The sequence below is a fragment of the Hypomesus transpacificus genome, unplaced genomic scaffold, assembly GCF_021917145.1.
Source record: "Hypomesus transpacificus isolate Combined female unplaced genomic scaffold, fHypTra1 scaffold_253, whole genome shotgun sequence".
Taxonomy (NCBI): Eukaryota; Metazoa; Chordata; class Actinopteri; order Osmeriformes; family Osmeridae; genus Hypomesus; species Hypomesus transpacificus.
In genome coordinates this window covers 115,602-139,026 of record NW_025813780.1, presented here as the reverse complement: position 1 = coordinate 139,026, position 23,425 = coordinate 115,602, and the positions used below count along the sequence as shown (strand labels likewise).

General features: G+C 42.3%; 2 protein-coding genes across 3 annotated transcripts; one reads left to right on the top strand and one right to left on the bottom strand.

The window, feature by feature from the left end:
* Nucleotides 1-3,205: 3,205 nt before the first annotated feature.
* epm2a (EPM2A glucan phosphatase, laforin) lies at nt 3,206-10,367 on the bottom strand. The gene is made up of 4 exons (XM_047014501.1): nt 9,941-10,367; nt 9,027-9,201; nt 5,112-5,356; nt 3,206-4,370 (listed from the first exon to the last, which is right to left on the bottom strand). The coding sequence occupies exons 1-4, from the start codon at nt 10,185-10,187 to the stop codon at nt 4,087-4,089; spliced, it is 951 nt and encodes a 316-aa protein (XP_046870457.1). The 5' UTR covers nt 10,188-10,367; the 3' UTR covers nt 3,206-4,086.
* Nucleotides 10,368-17,454: 7,087 nt separating this feature from the next.
* LOC124462827 (hydroperoxide isomerase ALOXE3-like) lies at nt 17,455-22,725 on the top strand. 2 transcript variants are annotated; one of them, XM_047014493.1, is made up of 15 exons: nt 17,455-17,547; nt 17,660-17,826; nt 18,541-18,745; nt 18,876-18,957; nt 19,270-19,392; nt 19,782-19,885; nt 20,056-20,228; nt 20,331-20,474; nt 20,555-20,758; nt 20,973-21,059; nt 21,204-21,370; nt 21,463-21,584; nt 21,673-21,773; nt 21,908-21,983; nt 22,189-22,725. In XM_047014493.1, the coding sequence occupies exons 2-15, from the start codon at nt 17,680-17,682 to the stop codon at nt 22,212-22,214; spliced, it is 1,761 nt and encodes a 586-aa protein (XP_046870449.1). In that variant the 5' UTR covers nt 17,455-17,547; nt 17,660-17,679; the 3' UTR covers nt 22,215-22,725. The 2 variants fall into 2 exon arrangements, with proteins under 2 accessions (XP_046870449.1, XP_046870448.1); XM_047014492.1 differs by having other exon boundaries at nt 17,457-17,547; nt 21,908-22,078.
* Nucleotides 22,726-23,425: the final 700 nt, after the last annotated feature.

The window sequence follows — 23,425 nt, the reverse complement described above, 5'->3', positions numbered from 1 at the left end:
TGCGGTGGCGGTATATAAGATAGAGTGGACAACAGCCACTTATTGACAGCCAAGACGGATTCTACCACAGCCAGCGACTCCAGCGGATGCTGATTGAGGGTGGGGGCTTGTCAAAGGAAAAGACTTGCTCCATCCATTTCCTGCTTTTCAGCCCAGTCGTTCCTTTTCTCATGATGACTGGTAATGCACCTCAAATGAGTGGAAGCACTTGAGCGTTGAATGGAACTGAGGGAGGTCATCCATTCTGCCTCGGAATTTCAGGAGCTGCCATAGATGTGGTGTTAGGTAGACCCTGTGAGTCGATTTCAACAGCACAGCCTTTGAGGCGGGCCTTGAATGTCTTACTGTGTGTGATGGTATCGTACACAAGCTAGTGAAGATAGACGACTCATTGAGCTCCCTTAATAAATGCAAAAGCTTTTGTGTTTATGTCAATTCTATAGAAGTTCTGTCAATAGCATTTCTGTAATGTGCACAAACACCTGTGTTTTGATTTGTGGCAGGACTAACCATAAAAAGGGCAAGGGACCAACTGTTGTCAACTGTTGCTCAGCCACAGGCTGCTTGGCAGCATGGTGACTGTGTGATTTTGCACTCAACATGGTCTTTAAATATCTGTAACAAATATCTGAGGTATTGGAATCCCATGAATTGCGTGTGTAAGATTGGGGGACTCAGATAGACCATGAAATTGTTTGCGTGTGTTTACAAGTTGCAGAGATGAACAAATCACAGAGGCACAGATGGTGTGTCAAAGGGATGAACAGGTGAATAGATGCAACTCTCGAGAGGCATTCCTGCAGTCTGAATGCAAAATGCCAAAAGACTGTGGAGTCCATGCACAAAGAGGCCCATCATTTCCAGCTGATCTGGAGGGAATTGGGGTCCATTATCAGACTGTGAAAGGCTGGCTGAAGTTTGAACAAGACACCATCACTGGTGTGAAACTCGTAGTACAATCCCTAGAATAGGAATATGCATCAGTTAGAAAGATAAATATGAAACATTGCTATATGGATCCTGTCAAAGCATGAATTGAAATTCAGAATAAAGGCCCTTTGACAGTTTTAAAACATCACTCATATGTCACAGACATGCAAGTAGTTCAATGTTCTCAGTACATTTGTACGGTGTAAGACTAGACTTGGAAGCTATTGCAGTGTAGCTGTACTTCTAATAGTGTTCTAACCTGAGCACTCTCTCTTGAATTATACAACACAAGCTAACAAAACAAGAATCATGCCATTCAAATCTGTACCCGGCATTGTCATTGCTGACAACACCAGGATATGAGACGTTCACGTCTTACCAGATGTTGTAAACTGACTGAAATAAACATGGATTTGCTTGTTTTTACCCCAGGAACATTTGCTACCTTATCTGAAGTGTACTTTATTTATATTTCAACGGTTGTTCAAGACAATTCTTTACCAAGAAAGCACTTTTTTCTTGAAACCTTTTTCTGCTCTACCTTCAGCCATCAACATATGAGTACAGAAGCCTGCCAGGGGGCTTCAGGGACAGAGAGAGAGAAAGATGTTCCTGAAGGCTTATTCCACCTCAAGACAAGCACCCCCATGTCTTTCCAATGCTCCTATGTGGTGCATGAAGAGCTATCAAATCCACCACCCACCTTCGTGAGACTAGGAATAGTTCAAACAGTTCTCCCTGATTCCTCTCTTCATAAATGCTCTCTATTACCAGGTGCCAAAGCACCTGTATGCCTATGTGGATGTCTATGTTTGCGACGGGAGTCCGGGGGTGAAAGTAATACATATAAAGTGTGGTTGTTTGTAGCAGGTGGCCAATCGAAGCGTCTGCAGGTAAGAAGATCCACGTCTCCATGATGAATGGCTGTCGGACGCAGACAGGCGCACACTTATAGAAGCCGGCGGAAGATGAATGTGAGATTTCTGTGAGAAGCCATGAGTTCACGCTAAATATACCACCCTGAAAATAAAGCCAATACACTTCAACAAAGCAAACACTCTCCTTTTTCATTGGCTGGAAAAAAAACGTACATGGTTTATTTATAAAAATGCATATTTTTAGCCTGGAATTGTAGACTGATTATCAATAAGCAGTTGAGGCAAGCACCCTTTAACTGTAAGGTCATGGCTTTCTGAGTAATTCAAAAAGGTCCTGGCACTTCAGGGGCTCATTAAGATAAATCTTCCCATAGCCGGTAAATGTGAGGCCTTCCGTCTGATAGGATTTATGTTTTTATTTGATATTTTCTTCATCAGGCGTATAGTTCTCCCCTAAAGATAACTGTGACTGACTCACTATAGGTCTTCCTTCTGGAAGATATGAATTGGCCTGCTTCCATGACAAAGCAGACATTTTACCAGTCTTCTGATAGTTTGAGCCTGGGATTTCCCTGAGATATTATTGGTGATATTTGGACAGCGAGAGTAAGTGGATTTAATTGTAGTAAATCAAACACGGTATTATTGTTTGAATATGCATAGATCACATACTTGCCCTATATCATGTAATATACGTAATTGGAAAGGGTCGACTTAGTCCTCCTTTCCTCCTGACTTTGCTAGAATATTGAACAGCTCTGTCCAAACCCGTCTTTGTAAACAACCCTGCCTAAACCTATTTGTTTCAATACCCATTAGCCAACCAAGAGTTACTTCATTGTATTGCAGAACTAAGACAAAAAACGACATCTGTGTGACACAACCATTACTGGAAAAATAGTAGTAAGGTAAACTGTGAAGTCACATTCAAAGAATGAGTGTGTGGTGGGGCTTAAATCAGGAGAATGAATGTGTCATTCTGAGAACACAGCACAATGGATCCATTCATGCTGACTGCTCACCTGGAACAGATGTGAGAATAGGAGAAAGACAAAGGGAAAGAGTTCATAGTTTACTGTAATAGCATGTACTAGAGCAATATGTATTGACTTCAACCCACCACATAAAGAGCACAATGAGAATAAAAGATTGGGGATTAGTTTATGTGTCATACATGAAGTGGTCCAGGGGAAGGATGCCGTTAGTGTTTATTCCCCCTAAATGGACAGACCTGAACATATATATATTTTTTTTTTTTTTACAATGGAAACACAAACAAGATGAACTGTATCTGAACATCTAAAAAGTTTGGAGAGTCTGTTTTTCATTTATTGACTGAAAACAGTAAACGTGGAGGGAGGAACTGCACAGCTTTTCCACGGCTTTAAGGTTTTGTTTGTTTGCTTGGCTTTATTTTGCAGGAAATGACAATTTCCTTTTCACAGGCAGCATTAAGACCTCTACACAACAAAGACAACTCTACCATTTTCCTTTACAGCTTTGGACGGTGAAAACACTGAATTTCTGTGAAATGCCACATAAGTATCTGGGACTCGGGAGTAATCCTTTATACGTATAGAGACAAATCTGGCACAGAAGATATCAGGTAAAAGGCAAGAGAGAAGAGAGAGACTTACTGGTTTATATTTCTCTCATTTGTTCGACTCTCGCAGGTACAAATGTGGTCATTGCCCACTTTGCAAACTCTACTATTCAAGCATCTGGGAGTTTTTCAAGTTTTTGATTTATTCAGCCATCAATGTTCTATTAGCAGTCGACAAAACAAAACTTCAAGGTGCCTTTTCAAATGTCAGCTGAATCCCTTGAATAACAAAATCCTAGGATTGGACAAAAAAACTGATAAAACGTCCAATGATGACAGCTAGACAAAACTACAGGGAATCCTTAAATACATCAAAATGTTCAATTCAAAATATTCACAAAATAACTGAAGGCAGTACAGTATGGACACAAACACACCTCAACTGGATGAATCGTTTCTTTAATCTGTTTTGGCAGTTAACAGAATGTTTTCAGGCTACCTGAATATTGACCAGAATAGGACAACCACTCAACTAAAAAGGCCGTTTTCATCAAATTGAACTTTTAGTTATATGACCATCTGGCAACTTGCACAATAATCATGGTGATTGGACAAATGTATTTTGGTAAAGCATTCGAACTTGAAATATGTCACACTTTAGGACCTCCGGGTCCATCGCCTCTAATCCATTCACAGTTTGCAACTATCCCTTTGAACCACAAGGGGGCTCTATTCTCAAGTCTGTGGGCAACAACCAGATGAGCGTAGCTGTCCAAACTTGAGTAGAAAGTCTTCCCGGGCGCAAACCAAGGCCTCTTCATCAATGTAGACCGCCGCCCTCCTGGCTGCAACAAAGTACTCCACCTTCCTCAGGCTCCAGCCCAGGATGTACATGAGGAGACCACACACGGCGGCAGTGGAGCGGCCTACGCCCGCGTTACAGTGAACATAGACGGTGTGACCGTGCTCTAGCAGACCGTGCAGTAGGAAGACAGCCTGGGGGAGCATTCTTATTCTGCCTGTACAGGGAAACATTTACATAGGGGGGAACCATGGTTAGTTACCATGTTATAGTTCATAGCACATGACTCACTCATCAAGTAATAGGAACCATATGGATGGATTACCTAGGATTGGAGACAAATGGCATTTAGGTCTGCACATGCTGCAGTCAGGAGCTATCCAAACTGTAGCATTCTCAATCACTCTGTCATTTTTCCTAGATATGTTGGACAGGTCTTCAAATCTATCAAACTTTCTGACAGCTTTTGAGTTTTGAAGTTTCTGAATGAATACCGTGAGACAAGGGTGTTCCACTGAAGGAGACTTGACTTGTATCCTTTTAGATCAGACGCCAGCTACCCTATTGTACCCTATAAAATAAGTTGGAGGAGACCTCTGCTCAGTAAATGAACACTCCGGTTTTGATGTAGGTGACATGGGTCAAGAGAGAAAGAATGATAATAGGTTCAACATTTTCTATTTAAGAATGATTGAAGTGTTTCTCAATTAGTACTACTATTCAAGTGTTTCTGAATGCTTTTTAGTTAAGTGTTAGAATGAATGGCTACTTCTATTTCACATGGCTTTTGCATCTTATGTTCTGCTATGAAAAGTTTGGGCTGTGACACACCTCAGTATTGTTTTAATCCTCCTTTACATTTGCAACATAAATGTGGTTTCTCTGGGTTGTCATAATATCCTATAGGATCTACAGGAGATCTTATTTACTCCTGAATCCTTCCCAAGATCCTCCTCACCCTCCGTGCTCATGTCTGGCGTGGGGATCCACACGTACACCAGGCCGCTGTCCTTGTACAGGTGCATCATGGTCTCTGGAGTCATGGGTTCTCCAGGGTCGTGCCGGCAGCCGTGCGAGTTGTTGACCACATCCCCTTCCGTCTGGAAGTTCATCACCGCTGAAACGCCCAGCTCCTGCTTCAGCTTGAGGGTCACATGCTCCAGCTGGCGAGGACAGCTGCCCAGCCAGACCCTGGGAAGGATCCTGAGGGAAGAGCAGGGAGCACGGAGGGTTAAGGAGGAGTGCGTGGAGGGTACAGTGAGGATGACTGCGGAGATGCTCGGCTGTGTTGTAATGGACCCATGAACAGAGTGCAGTCTGAAGGTCCAGGAAGGATGGGAGAGCAAGGTGAGGGAGGAGTGGTGAGGCGTGAGGTGAAGGGTGCTGGAGCCTTAGGGACAAGGGGTGAGAGTGACAGAGCTTGTCAGAAGCCCAAGGAGAACGGAAGTATTTTTAGAACCACTCTCCCAGATCGACCACATGCCAGCCAGCTAAAGCTGTTCTCTCATCTTATTTTTCTGTGCAGGAAAAATAGGCAGGGAGGGAGGGGCTCTCCCTTCTTAGAAGAACCTCTATTCTATTCCTCTCTCCCTCCCTACTTGTCATTCTCCCCATTGGTGATATTCCCCTGACCTCCTCCTCTGCCTCTCATTTTCTGCCTTGTCACTCTCTGGCTAGACTTCGTTTAGCACTCATTAGCATGCATAAACTCTGCTGCAGAAGGAAGTGACACGTAAAAGAAGGGACGGCGTCACTCAGGGAGGTCCTCGAGTGAGACCGCAGGGACCCTTCTGGTTAGGCCGCCAGCGGGCAGGTACTAAGAGACCTCTGGGTATTATTGAAAAACTGGGGCAGAGTCGCACACACAGACAAGTCTGTGAGAGAGCGCACATGCTTAGAAGCTTAATGTGCTCCTCACCAACCTCCAGTCATCGCTTTAGACTACCGTTTGTTTTCAATGCAAAAACATTAAAGCAAATCGTTTTTTACTTTTTAAATGTAGTCACACCAATGAAATATGGGCCTACCAACGACAAAGGTAGAACTGACTGCACATTCTTGAACTGCCATGTTTACATTTCTGTGGTACATTTTCTTGAAGGTGTATCTTTTTTTTTACTCAATGTTTGTCTTCATTTGGCTGTGGTGATGATGCTACAGTAAGCTCATGTGGGAACATCTTTCACTGCGTAAACTTGGCCAGACATTAAAGCACTAGCATGGTGGCAGAGGAGTGCTTAAATCCTTGTTCACAATACGCAAACAAACATCCAAACCAATAGATATGTTGGAGAAATTGAAGATGTAACACATTTATCCTGTATAAGAATGATTCTGTGTTCAGCATTCCTTGTGTGTAGAGAGAAGCCTACCCCCAAATCTGGACTTTGGGTAACATGAGGCATACGTAAACAAGGTGACCTGGGCTGACCACTCTCTATTCGTATGAACAGGTTTAAATCTTATTATGAAGATGTAGGCAAAGTCATAACCTCTTAGAAATGCATTGGGAATCAGAAACTTGAAAAGAGACACAAAGTCTCTTTCAAACTATTAATGAGACATCTGAGGCACCTGGGACTTGTGTGCGTGTGTCTGTGTGTGTTTGTGTGATACAAGGGGCTACAACGACACAAGCCTAGAAGTCTAATTTAAAAAGTCATCATTTGAGGAGACATACAAGGACATTATGCCTCCTGATACTCAAGTCCTTGACCAAAGCTTGTAAGGTTTTGACCACAAATTAAAACTGCCTGGCCCCTGCCAACCACGCTCATTTTCATGCAGGATCTGTGCTCCATGCCTCTGAGGATCCAGATCCTTTTAGCAGTGTCCAGGAGCCCTCACCAAAGGGTGTGACCCTGGGTTAGAGGACACATGTATTTTTGATCTGAATGAGATGACTGAACGAGATGTGAGTGGAGTAGCTCCTGGGTGGATGTTGTGCTGTTGTGCTACTGGCTGAGAGAGCACACTCCCTTTCGCTCATGTCATTTATTCACTCGCATATTCACTTCTCATTCAACTCCATCTCTGTTTCCAGAGAGTTCCGAAAGGGCATAGAAGACTTTTAGTACAAGCAATTGTTCTGTTCCAAGGGAATTGACACAATTTTACCAGACCCATTATTATGCACAGCGAAAGGACTCTCACCATCTTTCAAAGGGAAAGTTTGAACGATCCAAAATATGATGACGGTAATTGTGATGACAATCTGCCTGTCATAAAAACATATTACCAGTGACCTCCCAGAGGTCTTTCACACTTCAAACCCATATCAATTTAGGGTCTTCAACCCTTTTAATCTCTCATTCCTGTAATGGATTTGGCACACACAAGCGGAATGAGCTATCTATGAGGTACCTGGAGGACAAGGTGTGACTGCTCCTTCTTTTTCCAAACCTATGAAAGGAAAGGTTGCAGGGGTTGACACATTCCAACCACTAATGGTTTAACTTCACGAGGGAATGGGCGTCTCTCTGAAATAATTGCAGAGTATCGCACGGAACCACCTTGCCACCAAGTAATTAAAAGCTGTGCGACATGTGACTGGGATGGTGTCTTTCCACCTAACTTTATGGAGAGAGTGGGGTGTCACTGAAGATGGGACCGAGAATAAAGGCCCATATTTTATCGACATGAGCTACAGTTTACAAGGAGAAAAGAGGAGGTACTCTTATAGGTAGGGTAGTGATCTATATTGGAAGTTATTTCTCTATTCATCAAATGTTAATGGTATAGGTAGGTTGACCGCCATTAACATCATATGTGTATAGCATTGAGGGATAGAGTTATGGCTATAGAATGACCTTGCAAAAAAACTATTTTCTCACAATGTTTTGTGTTAACCACTTCAGGAAATTCCACTGGGGATAAAGCATGTGAAAGACAATGTGATGGAAGACACACCTTCTAAGAAAACAACATCTTTACACATACAAAAAAATATATATAATTATAATAGAGATCCTTCAAAAGTTCCATTAAAGGGGCCATCCCACTATGTACGGAAACAGACACACAATGACAGTAACACATACAGACAATATTAAACCTGAACACGCACATTGCCCCCTAGGGAACTCATTAATGTTGTAATGTTGTGAAATTATGTACTCATCCATTGAACATCACAAAGGGCAAAGGCAAGCAAATAATAACTACTGACAAGTGTGTAGAATGACTGGAGAAGGATGCTAGATTAGAAAGTCACTGTGCTCCTCCAAACCTGGTTAGCTCTGGTTAACCCTAACTGACCCTGTTTTTCACAGTACTGGTCAGCTACAGTAGCCATACTGGCTATCCAGGGCCTTGCTTTACTGTTGTACATGTCAAAGTTCACTTGTATGCCATTTTCTGGTAACTTTCTGAATACAAAAGCCAGAACACCTCTGAATGTAGGGATGGTCCATGCAGATAATAACATCCTATCCAATAACCTAAAGAAGGCTGTAGGACTCAATGAAATTAAAATTGTAATAATGCAATCAGCAACTGTCTCACAGCAGACATTATAAAAAAATGTTGATGGTCAGAGGTCAATTCTATAAATAAAATATAATAAGCTAATAAGAAAAAAGGATGGCTAAGGATGGCTGGATAGTGTGGATGGCTGAAATACCTCTACTCCTTTTCTCTTCAACTATTTCCATCAATTTACATAATCCGTTTCTCCTTTTGCTCTCATCCCTTTCTCACAAATATTGCCAATGTGACCATTGACCTCTGACAGGGCAGATCTTCAGCAAGGTCATGTTTAAGGCTTGGTTGAGTGGGCAAAAGGATGTTTACCCTATAGGTGTATGCCTTCACCCCTACCTTTGACTACGTTACCTGAGGGAGAAGACAGAATTAGTGAGACCGGTTTGCTCACCTGGAGAAATGCATAGCTTGCTGGCCCGCCACACCAAAGTAGAAGTCAGTTGTGTGCTTCATCTCATCTGTGTGGCCAGTCTCCTCAATCCAATGGCCAATGGGGTGACAGTAGACACCGTCCACCAGATTGTTCTCATCATACACACAACATCGGTCATGATGGGGCCCATTGCCTGGATATCCAAGCCAAGATCATAATTATCCAAAACATAGTAAGAGTAAGTGACACAAATATTCTCTCAAATATTCTCTAGATTTACATATATTTAAAGTTAAGGGTTTTAAGCTGTTTAAGGCCCCACGATTGGTCCCCCCCCCTTCCCCCCCCCCCCCCCCCCCCCCCCCCCCTCAAAAAAAAGAAAAACATTGTTGTTTTTTTGTTTTCAGGTTAGAATTGGATACATAGGGTTTGATTGCAGCATGGGCCTGTGATACAAGAATGAGACAGAACTGTTTGACAAACTATGTACGACTATGTCCACCTGTCGGGATGGACTCTTGGGCCAGAAATGCACTTGTCACACATCAGCTCTAAAGCTGGCACGCCAGAGTGGGGCAAGCTGCAGCCTCCCGATTCCCGAAAGCGCTTCCAAAAACGTGTCTTTGCTGCCATCGAGTGGTAGTACGACTGACTTACAAAAACAAAACAATGTTGAGAAGTATTCGAGAGGGACCAATCATTTTAGATTATATGCACAGGCGATATCATTTTCTATTATGGAGTCTGTGTTATGTCAACTACATGCCTACTACATTTTCACTCACCAAGCGAAACATAGGGTGAGGTAGCCTATGCAGAATATCTCCCTTAACAAATGGTTCATTATTTAAGAGTCTTTAAGAGTGTTGATGGGGTTTCGTTAGGCCTATGTGTAATATTAAACTGTAACAATTTAACCAGGTGAGTAATACCTTCCCAGATGAAATTGCCAGCTATTCTTTTAATGAATTTGAACCACAGGCTGTCTTTGCACGGCTCCGCGAGCTGCACGTCGCCGATCCAGAGGCAAGGCTCGTGCATTGACAGGACAGCCTGTGTAGGTTTCATAAGAACCGCCTTGTTCGGATCCCAGTGACCCATCTCTGGACAGGAACCCAAAACATACACGTCAATGTCATTGCACTCCGGAGTGAGAATTACACCGAATCTGTAAAACATTGTTCAGAGATGAATGCACTGTCCTAACAGCAGTGTGCTTCCAGATTTGGCTAGTGGTCCGGATTAACCAGTCGTTTCAGTCGTTTCACTGTGTACTGATTGTAGGTCCGTTTCTCGTCTGCGCTAAAAGCAACATTTGACTAGCTACTATGGCTACAGATTTTATTTGTAGCCTGCGCTCTGCAGTGTACCTACGGAGGCTGAGAAGGGACATTTTTCATGGGTTGAATCCAATTTTGCGCAGATTAAAACAGCAATAGGCTACAGTGCATTAATTCACAAAACATATTTTATCTTGCTTTGTTTCATCCATCATCAAGTGTAGAAGTTTCACGAGTGAGAGCTAAGGGACACATAAGCATATTAAGTTGTGTTTCTGTATTTAGGCCCCTTTGAATGATGTAATTGACTTATCCCTGGGTTATTCCTATGGTTCCACAAACTGATATAACATATGTTTTTGTGGGATCTGTGAACTTCAGCAGGACTGTGCTGCTCTCTGCTGCCATTTGACCAGAGTTTCTGAGAGCCCCAGACAGCTTCAGAAGGAGCTGAACCTAGTTAATATGTAACTATTTGTATCAGATGCAATTCTTAATGACCCCCTCCTTGAAGGGTGTGGACAGAAGGAGTTGTAAGGAGAAATACAGGTGTGAACTTCCAAACAGAGTTGTTTTTCACTGCATACACAGGGACTTAGGTGTTACTGTTGCTGGTCACCGTTTTGTTTAACGAATGTTTTTGTTTTCGAGGGACTAATCAAGAAAATTAGTCATGCATCATGATTGCCTTAAAGACTAAAGCTGGTAAGGAGATATCTCCATATATTTCCTGTACCTGTCAGAGTTATCCAGGACACATGGTGGCTGGAGAGTAGGATATCCTGTCCAGTTAAATGAAAACCCTACATTTTAAACCTAAGTGACTAGTCTAAATTGTATATTTTGAGGATAAGGAAAATACCGATCATATCAATAGTGTAATAATAATAATAGTGAGTTTCCCCACTGAGAACTTCCCATCTGTCCTTCTTGTCTTGCTCCAGCAGAGATTCCAATACTGTTTCTCTTCTCCCCAACAGATGAAGAAGTTAAACTTTGGGTACCAGAGAAGGTTGTGGGGGCTGGTGATAGAGAGGATGTCACCTTCCATGTCACCTCTCGCCTGAGACCAGCGCTGTTGCCATGACAATCAGGTGGTTTAAGAGGACAGAGTGTATTTACCTGTATAAGAACGACCAGGTGATAGAGGCGAGGGGCTACGAGGGCAGGGCGAGTCTGGTCACCCAGGAGCTGGAGAGAGGCGAAGTGTCTCTGAAGCTGAGAGAATACGGGGGATCAGATAGAGGAAAGTACTTCTGCCAGGTCATCCATGGAGAACAGTTCAAGTAGGAGGCTATTGTGGGACTTTGGCACAAGGATAGTAAGTGTTCTAACAGCTACAGAACAAAACTGTCCACATGGACACAAACACAACACAAATACATGTATTATTACTGTAAATATAAGTTTGCATACATAGGGTTATGCTGCACATTCTAACCACTCTGTTATGAGTCTGTCTATACAGTATCTACAAACTTTAACGAGACACATTCACATTACTTAGCAGTTGTGTATATAAGTGAAAGATTACACTGATGTACTGCATGAGGTGATGGGGACCTATAACTTAGACCAGCTGCATGTCAAACTGTAATATGTCAAATTCAATCATTGCACTTGATCTGTCTGTTAATTGGAACTTAAACATGGCAATTCATCATCCTTAGGTAAGAGGAAGAACTACATGTATATGATTCATGGTATCTATATCTCAATGATTTTTCTTTTTACTTTTATTGAATCAGGTGTACATTCAGTGGGTAAGTACAAAACCTAATTTTTTGGTCCATGTTAATAGGGTGTTATTCAGAGTTACACTCCAAAAAGCTGTGTAAGTTGAGTAAACTAGCACTATCTGTTTGATAACATACTAAGTCATGACTTTTAGCATTATATTGACGTCTCTTACTTTTGACTACTTTTGACATTTAGTAGTTTTAGTGTTTCTTCTAAACAACAATATCATGGCGATATAAATACATTTTAATCATATTGAGGAAATCATGAAGTTGAAAAGCAAGGGGAAAAACTTCACCAAGATGGACAGAGAAAGTGTGTCCAGTGAAGCCCGAAGGTTGATGGGGGAGTGGAGCAGGCTTTTCATACAAAATGGGTTATTGTACCGACAAACTGGACCTCATAAGCAGCTGGTTGTTCCAACAAAATTCAGGCCCCTTGTTCTAAAATACCTGCATGATGACATGGGCCATGTGGGTGTTGAGAAGGTCCTGAATCTGAAGATTCTATTGGCCATATATGCAGCGGGAGGTGGAGGATTACGTCCTCAGAAAGTGTGCATGCATTCAGCAAAAACATCCCTCTATGAGAGACAAGGCACCAATGGGCTCCATCTCCACAAGCTCACCTTTTGAATTAGTCGCCATTGACTACCTCCATCTTGAACCGAGTAGTGGGGGTTATGAGTATATCTTGGTCATAATTGACCATTTTACACGCTTTGCCCAAGCTTATCCCACTAAAAATAAATCTGGCAAAACAGCTGCAGAGAAACTATTTAATGACTTTATCCCCCGTTTTGGCTTCCCGGAAAAACTCCACCATGACCAAGGTCGTGAGTTTGAAAATGGGTTGTTTCAGAGGTTAGAGCAATTGGCTGGCATCTCGCACTCTAGAACAACCCCGTACCACCCCCAGGGGAATCCAGTAGAAAGGCTAAACCGCACCTTGCTCCAGATGCTCCGGACCCTAAAAGAGGAAAATAAATCAGACTGGAGGAACCATCTGCCTTACATTGTTCACGCATATATTGTACAAAACATGACTCAACAGGGTACTCACCATTCTATCTCCTTTTTGGGAGGTCCCCGCGTTTGCCAGTGGACCTAGTTTTTGACCTGAACTCTACCACTGAAAAACAAACAAAACAAGTTTTTGCAGAGAAGTGGGCGAGATGAATGAAGGAGGCCTACTACATTGCCTCAAAGACCAGTCAGAAATCATCTGAGAAAGCGAAGCGTTACTATGATCGTGGGGTCAAGGGGGTCACACTTCAGCCAGGTGACCGGGTGTTGGTACGGAACTTGTCAGAGCGGAATGGTCCGGGGAAACTTCGAAGCGACTGGGAGAAGACCATCCACCGGGTTGTTAGCAGAGTGGGAGAGGTGGCCAGCCCGGTGTATAAAGTCCAAGATGAAAAGGGAGTCAAGCGTGCCCGTGTCCTACATAGGAACCTGCTCTTACCTGTCAGCGACCTCCAGCTGGATGGGGACACCCAAGCCAGCCCATCAGTGCACCAACGACCGGTGAGGACAAAGAGACCCCAGGGGCAGAGGTGCTCTGACGCTATGAGCCGAAGTGACTCAGATGAGAGCGAGGAAGAAAGCTATACTTTGCGTCCTATACCCCATCGTATCATAGATATTGGAATGCAGCCTGGCTCATCTCACTCAATGAGTCAACCACGCAGTGGTCAGTCGACATTAAGACCATTAGTAGCAGAGTTTCAACCCCCTGTTCTACCAGTTAATCCGCTGGAGCAACCTGCACAAGTTCAGGGAGTGCCAGAAGTCTGTGAAAATGTCAGTAATGACCTTGAGGGTGCGGAACGGGTGCAAGAGCAGGAAGAGCTCATGCCGAGAAGATCTGAACGCACAGTGAGACCAAGAGAAATGCTCACATATCAAAGCCTGGGTCAACCGTCATACCAACCTGTAGTCCACGCAGTAACATATCACCCCCCTTTCCTGAATGACCTGTTGCCATACCCCTCGTATCTTGCTTGGCAGCCTCATCAGAGACCAGTATTGTGGGGCTATTAGCACTGGGGAGTAGTTGCAAATAATCAAGATGTCAGGAGAGCTCCTCTAAAAGTGGGGGAGAGTGTCGCGGGCTATCTTCAGTGCCGCACGCCCATACACATCATGCTTGGTTCACTCCATTCCACTAGGGACAGCGAGGTGTCATTGGATGCATCCTGCAAGGCAGGGAGGGATAAAAGAAGGAATTGGAGAGCTTTTGTTTGAACTCCATGCCTTGACACCTGTGTTTGTTCCTTCACTTTTCAAGGTAATATAACCTTTTCTTGTGGGTTTTTAAACTGCTGCAAATGAGTGTGGATGATCTAAAAACAAGCATACTAGTAAGGGGGGTGTTGCGTTGGTAAAAGATGTCTGTGTGTGTGTTTGATGTTTGTACATTGTGATTAAACATGGTTTTGGGCCACGGACGGTGGTCGCCTGTGTTGACTGATGATGCATTTGGCAGTGAATATGAAATGATTTTTGTAGCCTGTCTTTTATTGTAGTCTGTTTTTACTGATTGTTAATAAAAGTGAACTCCATGCCTTGACACCTGTGTTTGTCTCTTCACTTTTCAAGCGTAAGGAACCTGTTTGTGCTGGCCCAAGTTCCCCTAGGCTTGAGGCCCGTAACATTATGGTTGCCGTTTTTTTTATCATGGTGCTATTATTAAAATATCAGAATACTAGAAATTGAATTATAAATTTAATCTGGAGATTTCCACGTCCACACAGCCTCTTTAATAACTTTGCTTGAGGAGGTTTGTTCATTTAATTAAATGTCCATTTTTCCTATTCCATCAGACCCTGAGTCTTAGTCTGGTTGAAATGAACGTCCAGTCAAGCTGGAGACTTGAGGGAATTCAGTGAAATGTTAATGCAATGCATTATTGTATATCTGACCTGATAGTTTCTACCATTACTGTTGAAGGCTATTCACAAAGTCCAGCTGACAAGCTTGAAAGAGAGGAATCTGCTTATTTGCTTGGTAAGTATTCGAAACGCCATTGATCAGGGAGGTACAGAGTCTATTGAATTGGGAGAGATTAGTTGTGAAGTCTTGTATAGCTACTAAACTTAAACCTCAAGTCTGTGTTAGTTCTGAATATAGAGGATTGATAAAGAACAACCATTTTTTTTACAAAAATATATGCCTGCTCAATGATGTTTTCATCAAATGGTCTAAACCCAACACATTATTCTCCCCCGGCAGAAAATCAGATCTACAATAAATTAATAGAGGAGAGAGACAAACTACTAGAAGACAGATTAAAGAGTGAGCGGGATCTAGAGAGTGAAAGCTATCAGAGGAAGTTCAGTCAAGACAATCACGTATTAGATTTGAGCATTTATTGTTACATGACATGGACATAGATTTAACTTTGGCGGAGTGAATGATCTAAGGGAAGCACTCCCTGCCTCCTCGATGCAACACATACATGACTTGACATATGAGGCAGGGAGCAATAGAGATATAATCCCCCTGGCGGACAGAAAATACAGACAGCATGGGGGAGAAGGGGATGGTGGAGGGCGGCAGCAGCACTGATCATACAACAAATGAGTGTGTGCGTGTGTGTGCCTATCCGCGCGTCTTTTAAAGACGCCTTATCGGATGTGTCCCAATGGATATGCACTTAACATGGGTGTGGTAGTGGGCGGAGTGAAGGAAGGTGGAGTAAGCCGCCTTACGTCCCCGATGATTGAATGACACGCGTTGCCCGATTGCCCTGCCTGAACTAGCTGCGCTTATGAGTTTGAGAAAAATGTGGCAAGTTTCAGTGAAAGTTGTGTCTATTTTTAAGCAAATTCTCTCTCAAGAAGTCACTCATAAAGATACCATCAGTTTAGAGATATAACAAGATATTTCCTCCAGGAACACATTACATTTATTGGTGACTTGTTGCACTGCATTGGCTAGTTTTTAACTGATTTAATTACTTGTACTCGCTGTAAATTATATTATTGTTGCTTGCTTTCCTACAGGTAGGCTACACTAACACTTTTGAGGTTCATGTTTAATTTGTAATTTGTTTAACTACATGCTCTTATGTTTCTTCCTATTGGCACTTATTTCCTTGTCACAATGCATGCTTCATGTTTTGATTACCCACAATGTTTTTGGAGGTATCTCGTTGTTTATGATCATTGACCTATGCACTTTTGTAAAGCTCTCTCTTGGAAGTCGCTTTGGATAAAAGCGTCTGCCAAATGAATAAATGTAAATGTAGATGTAAATTTGCCTGAAGTTTTCTTCGTGTCCACAAACAGCAGTTAGGGACCATTAACAGTTTCCCAGTACTCCTAAAACTGTCAACTGGTTCTAGCTCTCTAACCCAATGGCAATGACACATTTCAAACTCAATTTGTTTGAGTCTGTTTGTATTCAATAATATATAATTAAACAATGTTCAAGTTTTGTTCCATAGCACCTTGGTCATGTGACCTAATAAACCAGTGCCTGGTTCATTAGATTTTTGAGCCACAGACATACCAATAATCCAACAATCATAGTTAGACACATTGTAAGTACAATACTTAATACAATGTTTAATACAATTAATGGTAATTGTATCCAAGTCACAAAAACATTTGGCATTTTCCAGGGGAGGAGGAGGCAGGAGAGGCTGGAGCAGGGGAGTTGAGGAGAAAGAGGCAGGAGAGGCTGGAGCAGGGGAGGAGGAGGAGGCAGGAGAGGTGAGAAGGAGGTGGCAGGGGAGGCTGGAGCAGGGGAGGAGGAGGAGGCAGGAGAGGCTGGAGCAGGGGAGGAGGAGGAGGCAGGAGAGGCTGGAGCAGGGGAGTTGAGGAGAAGGAGGCAGGAGAGGCTGGAGGAGGAGGAGGCAGGAGAGGCTGGAGCAGGGGAGGTGAGGAGGTGGCAGGGGAGGTGAGGCGGAGGAGGCAGGAGAAGATGGAGCAGGGTAGGTGTGGTGAAGTCTGCTAGAAGGTGGAGATGTTTTCCAGCATGCCTCCTCATTCATCAGAGCATCAGGAGGCACTGCAGGTGCCCACAGGCAACATTCATGTTTTGCACATGGACACTTGCAAAATTACAACTTTGCATAGTGCTCGGTTCTCAAGCAAATTTTCAACAAAATTACCACTAGAAAATGTGCACATACACACACACACACACACACAAACACACACACAAAGACGGACACAGAGAGTCCTGGAATTGTAGTATACATCAGAAAATGAGCCTAGAGAAGATAAAATCTCCAGGAGAAGACCACCTCAGGCCATCCTGGGTAGGCTCGAAGTCAAACTTCATTCCAAGATTCTTAGTTTAAACCAACAATTAAAGGGAGGATGAGACTGACCTTCTCTATAACCTTAGGGGGTTATTTGCATTCCAGCCTGCTAGATGTGACCTGTTTTACAACCAAATTGTTATTCTTCAAGGGGAGGAGTTGTACAAATATATAAAGCTTCCAAAACAAAACTGATCTCTGGTCAAGAGAAAAAGCTAAAGCAAGCTTAATCTGAACAGGAGTTAACGGTAGGTTCTGTTTTCATGTATTGGGATGCAGGCTGTTTAAAAGACACATGCTGCAATTAATACCCTGGAATCCATGAAGTTGCACAGTAAGGTTTTTTCTCATCTGTTCTAGTGATTTTATACCAAACTATCATGGCAGAGTACAAAGTAGAAGTGACTACAGGCGATAGGGCGCTGTCTGAGACATCTGACTATATATATGTCACACTGATTGGAACAGACGGGCAGAGTAGCCGCACAAACCTGGACAACTATGGTCTAGATTTCCAAACTGGGCAGGTGAGTTAAAAACCTATGAACCGTTCAAAATCCATAGTTTTTTTCATGTGATGAGATATAAGAATGTTTCTTGAATCACATGTGAACCCTTTTAGTAGATCATTTTCTGCATACTAATCTGTGCTGGTTACTATGTTAGATTGATAAATGAAGGCCAGTGTCTCAAGTTGTATGAACTTACAAATGTATTTGACAATACTGTGTGCAAAAAGAAACCAGGCTAGGTTAATGAATATAGCCTATATACTTTGTGTTATTGCGCTGTAGATTGTCTCACTGTGCTCCTGGCTTCATCATGTCTGTCTTTGACATAGCAAAACGTGCAAAGAGTACTAATGTTCCCATTTTGTTTAAAAATCAACACAATTTAGCTAAAAATATTATATTTATAAAGATGGTGGATATTTTGACTTGAGCTGATAAAATAGAATCACTAGAACAAGCCAAAACTGAAATGCAATACTGCCAATCCATCGAGAACAAGCTGGGTGACAACACTGAAATGCAATATGACCGAAGCATTTAAGCATTTGCTTCAAGCTGAGGAACTAGGGGTGGGGTCTTGATCTTACCACTCCAATATCCGTCAGAAGGAGATGTTTGCATTGGGACATGAAAGTAACAGCCTCTCAGACACATGGCATCCTGCTCACTTATTATTATTATTCATTTAAATATTCTTATTCAATGATAATTGTCCATCTTGTATGTCAGACGAGCAGCTACACTGTCACCAGCACCTCGTCTCTGGGGCGCCCCCTCCTGGTCAAGCTGGAAAAAGAACAGTTCCTTTACTTGCCTGAAAACGAGTGGTTCTGCTCCAAGATCGTCGTGACGACCCCGGAGGGTGATGTCATCCTGTTCCCCTGCTACAGATGGATTTCCAGGGGGGAGGTTGTAGAGCTCAGGGGAGGGCAAGGTAAATCTGGAATTTGTATTTGTTAAACAAAATAAGCCTTCAGTTATTCATGAAATCTTGTAAATAAACATTGCATTTATTTAATAACGTTAGTAAATGATGTAGCCTAAGTCTTTTCACTATCTCTCAGCCACCAAGGTTTTTGAGGATGAGCTTCCTTTACTGGTTAAGCACAGGAAACAGGAGGTGGAGCTTCATAAGCAACTGTTCAAGTGAGTGATTGTGTCTTTGTACTTGCTCTGTGCTTAGGCCAATGCACATTATTATTGACATGCAGATACAATTAGCTGCATCTGCAATGTATTCACTTTATATTGTCTAGCTACTAGTTACCCTCCCAACATTTCCTCTCCAAAGGAAACCCTTTGAAACTATAAATGAATAAAGTTAAAAAAAGTCAATTTACTTCTTTAGAAAACTGGCTAAAGTAACTAGTTTCCTAATTCATTGAAGAATTACCAATTGAAATGTTTTGCTGTGTTGCTTCAGAACCTGTGTTTGCATTCTCTTTTTTCAATATTCAGGTGGGCTGAATATGCAAAGGGGGTGCCTTACATTAACAGCATCACTGACACCTTTTCCCTCCCTTCTGAAGTCCGATTTTCCTTCTCTAAACTTGGGGACTTCATCTACACCAAATCCATGGCGTGAGTTGCTGTTTATTCACTCCAAATTGACAAGTACTGTGCATTGTATGTTAATGATTGAGGTACTGAGTAAAACATGTTGTTGATACACAACACACGTACTGGTATGCGTGTGCGTGTATGTAGTGCTATATGTAAGGGATAATGCCCGACGAGGTGTACAATATCACCTGCGGAGGACGGTTGCTTACGCGGAGTCCATTATCAGGTGATATTTTACACCTCGTCGGGCATTATCCATTACATATATATACATACACACACACACAGTATACTTGTAGTTTGTGTAAAAAAAAATTTTAAGACACAGCTACAAAATAACCTTGCTAAGTTTTAATTGATTTGTTTTAACCTTTTACCGTTTTCCTGTTGTCCAATTTCCTCTCCAGTTTGGCTGAGCTCAACCTTAAGGGTCTTGCATCCTCCACTGAGCACTGGAAATCCTTGGAGGACATGAAGAAGGTCTTCTGGTACAAGAGGACACCCATAGCAGGTAGATAAACAAATCCTCTTGAACAAATGCTCTTTTGTGCTTTTTGTGCTTCTTTTGCAGGAATACAATATATCTCAAAGAGGGCTTTCATATTGTCTGTTGTAATCCTCTTTGTAATTTACCCAATATGTCTTGTATGTATAAAATGACAATCAAAATGCTCCTTCCAGAGTACATCTATGACCATTGGAAAGATGATGAATTCTTTGGGTCCCAGTATCTTAATGGAACCAACCCCAATGTGATCCAATGCTACTCCAAACTTCCCCCCAACTTTCCTGTCACTGACGAGATGGTACAGCCCTTCCTGGAGTCTGGGAGCTCTCTAGCCAGAGAGACCAAGGTCTGAGTTTAAATTGTTAATGTGGATCTGAGATATGCAAACTGAGTTTTCCTGTCTTCCATAACAGTGCAGTTAAGATGATATGTTTTGTTTTCCACACAGGAAGGGAACATATTCATTTGTGACTATAAGAAACTAGAGGGTTTGCCAACCAGGGTTGTCAATGGTGAGCCTCTTCCTCTGACTCCAGGATTCTGTCTTTTCTACAAGAACCCAGAGGACAAATTGCTGCCCATTGCCATCCAGGTACATTAATGCCAAAAAGATGTTAGCCTGTATTATAGACATACACCTCTTTGTTATTTGACCATTTTCATTTCTCACAGCTGGGACAAGTACCTTCGGAGCATTGCCCCATCTTTCTGCCTAGTGACTCAGAGCATGACTGGCTGTTAGCCAAGTTATATATGAGATGTGCAGATTTCAATGACTATCAGATTACTCACCATCTACTGAACACCCACCTGCTGGCAGAGGTCTTTGCAATGGCAACCTTTCGGAACTTTCCTGTGATACACCCCATTTACAAGGTACATTTTGTGTAAAATAGTGCATTTCAATATGGACACTTGGGTCCAGTTGTACACATTGATTCATGGCTAAAAACATGTAAATGGTGATATGGAATTTTAAAATATAGGCTTTTACCAAAGCATAGTACTTCGGTAACAATTGTCTTTGTGGAATTTTTGTAACACAATGTATTCACTTTTCTTCTCTCCACTGTTCTTATTTGCATTCCAGATGCTGACTCCCCACTTTCGTTACACTCTGCAGATAAATGTCCTTGCTCGTAAACGACTAATCAGTCCAGATGGACCCCTGACAAATGTACATTGCCATTCATAAGTTTACATTTCCCTTAATATCTCAGTGTGAAAAGTGAGAGTTCAACAGAACTAGATCAGGGTTGATCCAGATTATTGTGTTAGCCACAACAGTTTATTGTTGTGACTTGTGTGTTTGTTTCTTCAGGGTTTGATAGATGGAAATGGTCTGAAAGAACTTTTGAAGAGGTCACTGTCAGATTTAACTTACAGCTCCCTCTGTCTGCCGGAGGACATTACTGCACGAGGAATGCAGTTCATCCCCCACTATTACTACAGGGATGACGGCCTGAAGCTGTGGAAGATCATCAACAGGTAGCGCAAAGCTGTTCAGCTGTTTTTGGATTAACTTCAAACTGAACCCGAGCTCTGAAGGTCTATTCTCTGTGTTGTGTTTTGTTTTATAGCTTTGTCAAGGGGATGGTGGAGTACTACTACCCCTCTGACAGTGAGGTGTCCAGGGACTCGGAGCTCCAAGACTGGATTAAAGAGATCTTCATGTATGGTTTTCTTGGAAACAGCAAGTCAGGTACTCAGCCTTAAAGTTTGCAAATGTCTCTGAAGGAATTGTTGAATGTGACATGTTTCAGAGACAGTGACTGCTCTGGTCTTTCCAGGAATCCCTGAATCGTTTCATACAGTGGGCGAGCTGGTCAAGTTCATTACAATGATCATCTTCCTAGTCTCTGCTCAACATAATGCTGTTAACATGGGACAGGTGACATTCAAATAGTCAATAAGCTCATATATATATATACACATATATATTTATCACATGCTATTTCCCTATATGTAACCTAAATTACATGCATTCCATTGTTCTTTTCATTTTTTATATTTTATGCCTAGTAGTTTGACTACTCCAGTTGGATTGCCAACAACCCCTTGTTTCTGAACAACCCTCCTCCGACCACGAAAGGGAGGTCTGGTATGCACTCTATCTTGAAGACCCTACCAAATGTTGGCACCTCAGTCAACAACATGGCCTCAGTGTGGTTGCTCAGCAAGAAATTTGATGACTTTGTGAGGATGCCTATAGTTTTTTATAGGAGCAATGATAATAATTGAGTGAATTCAAACTTATCTCTGTCCATTCCATAATTTTCATCAAGACACCATTTCTTGTCCTCCAGGTTCCCCTTGGAACATACCCAGATGAATACTTTGATGAGGCTTCTCCCAAGAAGATGAAGAAGCAACTGCAGACCGAGTTGTCCTTCCTGAGCGAGTTCATCAATACAAGGAACTCAAAGCTGAAACTGCCATACATCTACTTGAACCCTACAAATATTGAGAATAGTATAACAATATGAGTGATTTTGTAGAAATAAATGTTTTGGAACTGGTGTTTGTAACACCCCCTAGAGGCAATTTATGTTCTGCACGTCTAAGTAAACTTTGAAAGGGTGTAGAGCCTGACACTGTGATAGCATAATGACAAATGTGAAGTAGGAAGGTTTTGCATTACACTTGAAGTTGAAAGGCTTCTGGAATATGAAGTAATGTGTGCCAGGAGATTGTAAAATTTCATGCAATAGTGTTGCAAGAGAGGGGGTTATTAAAATGAGAGTTGATTTGTGTTAGAGTAGGGGTAGTGGTAGTTTGTCCTTACTGTGAAAAGTTGTTGATGCTGTATTCACCTTGCTTTGCAAATAAAAAGATAGATTGGATTCTGGACTCAGACATACAAGGAAATATTAGGACCTTGATCGGAGGGGGGCGGGGGGGGGGGGGAGTTGTACAAATATATAAAGCTCTTTAGTCGAGAAAAAGCAAAAGTAAGCTAAATCTGAACAGGTGTTAACGGTAGGTTCTGTTTGCATGTATTGGGATACAGGCTGTTTAAAAGACTAAGACTGAAATTAATACACTGGAATCCATGAACTTGTACAGTAAGGTTTTTTCTGATATGTTTTATTGATTCAAACAATCAGTTCAAGACAAACTGATGGCATGAGTGAAAACTCTGTCTCTCAGCCATGCTTCAATACATGAGTTGGACAGCACAGATATAGAATGCACAGAATTACTTTGTAACAGGTCTTCAGTGGTCAGTGCGCTGATGCACTAGAACATTCAGCAGGTGAAGTGGTCGTTAATCACATAGCCCTAGTTGTACATGTACATGATTTTCCTTACTGTCTCCCCACTGTCTGGGCTTTGTGCCATATTCTGTTCAGAGGGGGCCTCGCTGCAGGACATCTTGACCTTACAGAGACTCAGGCTGCACATGTACACAGAAAATCTGCTTTACAGTTTGCTAGTAATTCCAAGCATTTCCTCTTGTGGAACCGTATTACAGTTATCAAAACTCCAACATCCTACCCATAGACCTAGGCTATTAAACCAAGATACTGTCTACACCATGTT

What these genes read in the sequence shown, in the direction of transcription:
- epm2a (XM_047014501.1), bottom strand. Translation starts at nt 10,187, where the DNA reads ATGTTTTACAGATTCGGTGTAATTCTCACTCCGGAGTGCAATGACATT. An exon ending in TGGCAATTTCATCTGGGAAG is followed by an intron (nt 9,202 to 9,940) that starts GTATTACTCACC and finishes TTGGATATCCAG; the next exon opens with GCAATGGGCCCCATCATGAC. An exon ending in GCCAGACATGAGCACGGAGG is followed by an intron (nt 4,371 to 5,111) that starts GTGAGGAGGATC and finishes TTCCCTGTACAG; the next exon opens with GCAGAATAAGAATGCTCCCC.
- LOC124462827 (XM_047014492.1), top strand. Translation starts at nt 17,680, where the DNA reads ATGGCAGAGTACAAAGTAGAAGTGACTACAGGCGATAGGGCGCTGTCT. An exon ending in TGCTGCCCATTGCCATCCAG is followed by an intron (nt 20,475 to 20,554) that starts GTACATTAATGC and finishes CATTTCTCACAG; the next exon opens with CTGGGACAAGTACCTTCGGA. An exon ending in ATGCTGTTAACATGGGACAG is followed by an intron (nt 21,774 to 21,907) that starts GTGACATTCAAA and finishes TATGCCTAGTAG; the next exon opens with TTTGACTACTCCAGTTGGAT.